Genomic DNA, 7707 nt, shown 5'->3' on the forward strand with positions numbered 1-7707 from the left:
TAGTGCCCATCCTCTCACTGGCCCCTCCATCCTAGTGGTCAATCAGCCAGTCTTAAATCAAGCCAGAAGCCAGCTCCATCTCGTCTGCCCCGGGAACCTGTGGTCCCTTTTTGTAGCCCTGTGGGTGATCCACTACGCAGCCCTAGTGCCACATCCCAGCAGGCTCATAGTTTACTGACTGTGCTAGGGAGTGTCCCAACAGGTTGCATGACAGCTGACAGTTGACCAAACTGGCCGAGGGATCCACAAGCCAGGGATTACATTTTACCCTTATCCCACACACATGCTGCAAGGTTGAAGTGGCTGGTCTTTTTATGTACCTGACAAAGGTTGTCCATTAACAAAACTGAGAGGATGTTTGAAGTCCCAAAACACTAATAGTCTGACACATACCAATGCATCTAGCTAAAAACCTATGTTGCTAAAACAAAATTGAATCACTATTTTCAAGTAACTAAAAGACTTCTCCCTTGAGAAAACTGAAAGAGTGTTTTCAGGAAACTGGCAATAACTTCCAAAATAGAAAGTGTATAGCCCATCGTCCAGTATCTGAACCCAACAATGCAGCAGGGTGAGCTACATCATTAGCAAAGACATTATTTGAATTGATTTTTATCCAATGCAGGGAACCCAAGATTTAACTGAACCATTTTGAAAACCCCTATTATAGTCTACTCTCAAACACGTTGAATGAAGTGTATTGAATTGCTGAACAAAGAGCAAAGATGGAAAACAAAATCCGTATGCTTGATTCTAAATGATTGGCTTGCATTCAGTTCCATCAACAAGACCCTAAGAACTTGACCCACTTTGCATTTAGTTCTCAAGGATTCAACATCAATGTGGAACTCCTTGCTCACAGGAGCTCTTAACATTCATAGAGAAACACAAATAGCACAAACTGAATTTTTAACGCAGATGCCATGGGGATATGTGCCGGCCATCACCATAAACTAAAGGTAACACAAATATGCACAAATTTCCTTTACACCTAAGAAGGGGCGGCACAAGAAGGCATCTGAAAGGAAATATCATACTATACAAGATTCCAAGTTCCCTCCTCTATAAGATCACCCTTTAAAGAGGGCAGCTTGAGTTGGCACGACATATTATAATGAAATGATTATTCCAATGGCTCACAAGAGTGGGTGACTTTCAGTGCCCCATAATGTTGTAATGAGTGTCTACATAAGTTTCCACATCCCAAAGAAAACTGCCAAAGGCAACTGCCTCTGAAACTAAGCTCCTCAGCCCTGAGAAACTTAACATAATGATTTGATCTTTGGTTATTGCCATCGAACCATCTGAGATAATTTGGATCTCCGGTTTCCCAAAAAGGGCTTCAGTGTGTCTCTCAATGACGCTCACACTTGCCTTTGACCTGATGGTGGCATAACGTTGCAGGGTTTCCGTATCAAAAGATATCACATAAGCCTGTAGGCGGCTAGCCTTCACAAATGGTTGGCCAGCCCTAGAAGAGTTCAAACCTTGCTTCCCACCACTTGTTGCCACCATGGCTGAAACGGCAGCAACAACTTCAGCCACTAGGCCATCTTGTTGGTTGGTTTTGTTGTCTAAGAATTCTTGTCGACCTGCCGGCTCTGCATCAATTGATTGGTGTGGAAGGATCTTCACAGTCTTCTCCAGTTGAAACCTTTCATCCACCCTTCTCAAAAAATATCCGTAAACTACTGAGGCTGCATAAACTCGCCCTATGCGCAGCTTACTAATTTGTGCCATAGTGCTCTGATCAAGAGAGTCAGATGCACTTCGTCCTCCTAGCACCAGAGCCAAGTGCTCTCGAATCATCTCGAATGCTTCCTCTGAGTGAACTGACTCAAGTTTCTTCTCCTGTGCAGGCCAATTGTCTACTCTCTGGTTACGAGGAATCTTAGAAATTTTTGGTACCATGGAAATCCCTGCTTCAACAAACCTTTGGGAGATCAGTGCATACATGATGTCCTCGAGAGTTTTGCGCCTTTCTTGCATTCTCAGTTCGGCTATTCGCCTGCAATCCATGAAAGTGTACTTTATACTTGATTTAACGTCATGTATGTGATTTGCTCGAATAAATATTTTGTGAAGTAGCAAACGAGGGCCACTTTAGTTCTGCAAAAAAATTTGTGGGTGCTTCTGAATCCATAAAAGGCAATTTAATGATATGAAAGAGTCCTTTCCAATGAATTCAACCTACTTGTACAGAACCAGCTCAGTTCCCACTCTATTGGACTGTTCTTGACCACTAGCAGCGTCTCTGTCTTCTGCTAGCTTCTCCAGTTGTTGTTCTGCAGCAGCAGAAAAAAGATGAGGATGACTCTGGAGTATTTCAACCAGAAACTGCCCACTTGGGGATTCAGGCTGCAGGGGTGCTATTGGTTTACTACTTCCATCGGTTGTGGCATCTGCCTTAGCAACGATCAGCCTTAAATTCCCTGAGCTATTTCCATTTATACATTTCTCTGACCACCATCTCCTTTGAGGAAAAATGCTCTGCTAACAGAGACAATAAAAACTAATCAAACGTACTGCATGACCACTTGGGGAAGTCAGAAAGCAAACGAAATTGCGAAAATCTGTCAATCTCCACCTTTTCAAGAAGGCCTTGGCTCCTAGAGGGCCATAAACCAACGGAGTGGCTTAGTGTCACTGCATCAGGAAGCCGTTGAATTGAACCGCCTGTGGAAGCCTTCAAGCCTGAAGAGCTTCCTAAAGTCACAGCCCCCTGCATTCCTCAGTGAAGAACCAGTTGATACTTGAGAATCCTGAGGCCTGCAAGGCACCACCCCCTTGATTTAAAATTTGAGACATTGGTGAACTAAACTTTACAGAAAAGAAATACACGAATATTGAATATTAAAGTGCTACTGATACGTGGATACTGATAGATATAAGTCCTAACGTTGATATAAGAATATCGGTACATGTGCTTGTATATCCGCGTGTGTGCATGATGTAAGGAATGTGTTTGTAAATTCTGTATACTGAGGTGAAGGTGGGGAGGCCTCCTATGTCGCAAAGACAATTCCCACTGTATTCCTAATGCGATGGACGAAGATGCACCGTCAAACAAGTACTCTCGCCATATTTGCACTAGACGGATGTCGAATTCTGTTCTTTACAGAAAGTGGTCTAAAAATGCAATCGATACTCCGCCGCAAAGATCAAGGATTCCCAGCAGTACACATAAAAGATCCCTCTTTCTACTGAAGATATTGGTCCCCCCGGACATAAACCACAACCCAAAATCAATCGATCTTCCCGCGTACGCAATCTTCATCCTCCCACACAGCCCACCTTCCCAAATCCAAAATTTTGTACGGGGGAACGGCTTTCACAGCCTAGAACGTCGTGGCCTGTACGTGCGCAGTGTTGTACGTAGACAAAAAATCAATCAACCTGAGTCGCTAAGCAACCCAAAAGCATACGAAGCTCTCGTCCTACGCAACAGATGATCCACCCAAAACTGCCCAATGAGCCAATTTCCCCGATTTGCAAGGGGCAGAGGCTAGGGGAGGAGAAACAAATGCTACAAGAAGAAGAATTGCGGGGGCAAGAGAGGGAACTCTCAAATTGGAGGGGGATCGGGGAGGAAAGAGAGGAAAAGAACCTGGTAAGCGAAAGAGGGAGGGCGAAGAGGAGCAAATGGGAAAGGGGCAAGCTTGAGTGGACTGATGAGAGGAGAGTAGCTTCCTTGGGCCTTAGAAGGAGAGAATGCCTCCTCTACCACATCTAAGCCAGCCCTCATGGCCCTACCTCCTCTCCTCTCTATCCATTACATCCTATACCTTATTGAGTGAGTGATCATTCGAGAGGGGAAATGATGTTGTACCTTCCTTGGGGAACACTAGGAGAGAATGCCTCAGTCCTCCACCACATGTAAGCTTCCCCTTGGCCCTACCTCTACTCTACTCTCTATCCATTATATCCTATCCCTCATTGAGTGAGTGATCATTCTAGAGGGGAAATGGTGGTGTGCACTGTGTACTAATTAAGTACCTTCCTTGGGGCACACCAGGAGAGAATGCCTCAGTCCTCCACCACATGTAAGCCGCCCCTTGGCCCTACCTACTCAATTGGGCGGCTCTGATACCCTTCCCATGTGTTGTTGCCACGTCAACACCCTTGGCCACACCTCCCTTTGCTCCAAGAATTTCCTTAGCCTTGCCTATATTGTTGTGGGGCCTCGGACCACTCTCTGTCATGGCAACAAGACAGGGCGATGTGGATGTGCTCAACTCACTCGCTAGCCACATTGCATTCAGGTCGGACTCCCCTCATACATGCATCTATGATCATAAGACCAGCGGCCTCATTCATGTTCATGTAAAATGGACCTTGTCCTCCATTTGACTGGGGCTAAGGGCCGCCGTAACTCTTGATCACCATCTCATTAGAACCCCACAAATTTGATGATGGAAATCATTCGGATTAGCACTTATATGGAGTTTCGGAAACATGGTAAACATATGTTGGTCTCTCTCTCTCTCTCTCTCTCTCTCTCTCTCTCTCTCTCACACACACACACACACACACACACACACACACACACACACGCACGCACGCACACGCAAGCACGCATTTACTCACTCACTCAGACGCACACACACTCATTCACTCACTCACTCACTCACTTACTCACTCACTCAGACACGCACGCATGCACACACACACACTCTCTCTCTCTCTCTCTCTCTCTCTCTCTCTCTCTCTCACTATCCCTTCCTCCATTGGTTTGGTCACTTGCTCATTAGATCTCCCCCTGACAAACCCCCCCTCCCCCAAAACCCCTTTTTCAATTTCTCTCCCTAGTATTTCCCTCTTTTCACCCACTCTCCATTCATTTCCCTCACATTTCCCTTCTTAAATGTTCCCTTTTCCCCATATTTTCCCTTTATTATCTTCCTCTATTTTTTAACCTATTTTCCCCTTATTCCTTCTAAAATCCTATATACCCTACCCCCCTTCCCCCCCCTTAACTACATCTACCTCTCTGGCCCTCAACCGCTTCCTCTCCTGACCCTTGGTTTTATTACTTTGTAAACTAAACTGACTAATCCTACCGGCTCTCTATGTCCCAAGCCTTCCCATCACCGACCTATGGACTCCCTCCCCTATAAAACACCTCCTCCTCTCATCTAGTTCCTCCCACAGTCCATTCATCCTTATCTCAATCTCCATGCTCCCCTACTTTCCCTTCATTTGCTATCCTCGCTGTGCTGCCATATGCCAACCTCTGCTCTAAGTCTTTTCCCATTGGCTGCCCGTCGCCATCCGCCACTCTGGTCGCTGAGTCCTGCACTCAATATTACTACAAGCTCCTTGTACTTTGTGGAGGCCTTGAATTCCCCTTTCGCACACTGAATCCCGCACACACTACTGCGGTCAGTGCGGTGACTCACCATGACTACCCTGAGTGCTCTCTATTGTCGTACAGGCTGAGCGCTCTCTATTGTTCTATAGGCTCGCTGGCAATTGCCCATCGGGGCAAACGCTCTACTCCCACACGTTCGCTCTGCCTCCCCATCTCAATTGCTATGCCTAGCTCATTGGTGCTCCTTTCTTTCCTCGCGGTTCGTGTGCATCCATGGTCGCCACCCTCTCAGCTCCTCGGAAGTCGGATTCTCTGGTTCCTTTACTTCCTTTGATTCTTTCATTAAGGTTTTTGAAAACCCCCCCCCCTCTTTTTTTAAAAAATTTCCCCTTATTTATAACCCTTTTTCCCTCCCCCCCTTATTAGTAAACCTCCTTTTTTTTGTCCTTCCCTTTTTAAAAAATGCCCCTCTTTAAAATTTGTAATTATACCTTTTCTTCTTCCCCCCTTGTTATCCCCCTTCTTTTACTTATTTTTCTCATATTTAGTTTTACCCCTTTAAAATTCCTTTATTTCTTAAACGTTCACATAAATCTCTTATTTCTTTTTATGCTTCTAATTACTTTTACACTAATAGTAAAATTTATTTTAAATTTTCATTACTTCTAAAACACTGCTCTTCCTCCCCCCCCCCCCCTCTTTTACATTTTCTTGTTTTCTAATTTTGCAAAACTCTTAAAATAAGTCATAACCCTTTTTACCCTCTTTTATCCATATTTCCTTATGTTCTCTAAATGGTCTCTCCTAACTTCTTCCCTCTCCCTACCTTCTATTTGCTCATAATACTTTAATTTTTTCCTTTAAAGCTTAAATTCTCAACCCTTTTTTTGCAATGCTCATGTCTACTCTTTCATCACACCTCCACTTCATTATCCCCATAATTCTCTTAACCTAATTCTACAACATTGCACTCATACTTTTTTTACTAACTAGCTTTGTAAGTCAGTGGTCAAGGGTTTATTTTTATTGTGACTCCGATAACAAGGGAGGGGTGTTTATGACACCTGTCTTCCCAACTAACGTTTAATTGGTTCTGACCATGTTTTTGTTGTTGGATGGTACTCCCCTCTTCAATAAAAGTGATGCTTGCCAGGACTTATCCAAGCTCAACTTATATAATAGTTTCCACAATGTCATTTCTACAAAAGGGGCCAAGTCTTATTTCATTGTCTAGCTTCGCTCTTTTGTCTTTTCACTATGCAAAGGGGTGTTGTAAAATCTTCCATGCACACACACACACACACAATTTTTTGAATTTGAGACTATCCAAATTGGAAATGTGACATCTTCTAATGGTTTTTCGTAACATAGTTATAGTGCTACTTTTTTATGTAATTGTTAGTTGCTAGACTCAACCCAATTTTCGACAACTGGTTGGAAGCTTGCAGCCAACACTCCAACAAAGGTCAAAGCCATGTTGGGCATAAACATTGTCACATATTCACTAGACTCAACCCAAATTTGACAACTAGTTGGGAGTTTGCACCCAACAATTGATTAAACATCTCCTTCTCAATTGGTATGCCTTACCAATTCACTTTTGCACTAGGGAGACACACTAGAAAGCTATGTGTGCTCCAGTAATTGAAGGGTATCTTTGAATATGAAATGACACACCTACCCTTGTGGCCATTGTGACATCAGCTTCCTTAAAGATTACCTACATTCCATGTTGTGCAAGAGGACTGGTTGACAGTACGTTCTTGCATAGGTACAAAATATACAATACGTCTCAAAGTACCTTCTACTCCTCAATATACAATACTTCTTGAAGTACCATCTACTCCTCAATAGTGAGCTTGAGAGGCACCTTGATGGGGAAACTAGAGTGGTCACTAATGGTGACTTCACAAATGTCTAGAACAACTCTTGAGCCTTTATCATGTGCTTGGAAGAACCACTCTCTGTCATACCAATCCTCGCCTCTCAGAATCACTATGAGTGTGGAGCACCTCATTGCCATCAACAAGTACTCCTTCATGGCATTTGTTGTTGCTGCATTTGTTAGATTTGACTTGGGCATATTGGAACCCTTTTGACCCAAACCTACTTTCTTGCTTTGATAGTCCCTAAAAAAGTGTCCTAGTTTTCCATAGTTGAAGCACTTGTGTTGCTTCCTGTCATACCTTTTCTTTGAATTCCCATTTGGCTTACTTTTGCTTGGCCTTCCCTTGCTGCTTCCCTTAGCTAGGAAAGCCTTATATCTATTTTTATCGGCTTTAGACTCCTAATCCTTAGCATTAAGAGTAGTTCCTCGAACATCAGTGATGTCATCCTTTACCCTACAAGGGTCCCTCATCATGGTGTTCATGAACTCCTCATATATCTAGGGAGAC

The 7707-nt window shown here is 43.8% G+C and overlaps 1 protein-coding gene across 2 annotated transcripts; it reads right to left on the bottom strand.

The window, feature by feature from the left end:
- Positions 1-737: 737 nt before the first annotated feature.
- Positions 738-3684, bottom strand: LOC147898179 (UV-B-induced protein At3g17800, chloroplastic-like). 2 transcript variants are annotated; one of them, XM_087379734.1, is made up of 4 exons: positions 3608-3684; positions 2588-2769; positions 2195-2493; positions 738-2008 (listed from the first exon to the last, which is right to left on the bottom strand). In XM_087379734.1, the coding sequence occupies exons 2-4, from the start codon at positions 2726-2728 to the stop codon at positions 1156-1158; spliced, it is 1293 nt and encodes a 430-aa protein (XP_087235860.1). In that variant the 5' UTR covers positions 2729-2769; positions 3608-3684; the 3' UTR covers positions 738-1155. The 2 variants fall into 2 exon arrangements, with proteins under 2 accessions (XP_087235860.1, XP_087235861.1); XM_087379735.1 differs by having other exon boundaries at positions 742-2008; positions 2195-2490.
- Positions 3685-7707: the final 4023 nt, after the last annotated feature.

This window comes from Dipteris shenzhenensis, chromosome 9 (genome assembly GCF_047967505.1).
Source record: "Dipteris shenzhenensis isolate YYH24624 ecotype China chromosome 9, Dip_SZ_1.0, whole genome shotgun sequence".
Taxonomy (NCBI): Eukaryota; Viridiplantae; Streptophyta; class Polypodiopsida; order Gleicheniales; family Dipteridaceae; genus Dipteris; species Dipteris shenzhenensis.

Excerpts from the sequence above, each read along its gene's own strand:
- LOC147898179 (XM_087379734.1), bottom strand. The coding sequence starts at position 2,728 with ATGCAGGGGGCTGTGACTTTAGGAAGCTCTTCAGGCTTGAAGGCTTCC. Across the intron at positions 2,494-2,587 it reads GCCAAGGCCTTCTTGAAAAG|CAGAGCATTTTTCCTCAAAG; the intron begins GTGGAGATTGAC and ends TGTCTCTGTTAG. Across the intron at positions 2,009-2,194 it reads ACTGAGCTGGTTCTGTACAA|GCGAATAGCCGAACTGAGAA; the intron begins GTAGGTTGAATT and ends CATGGATTGCAG.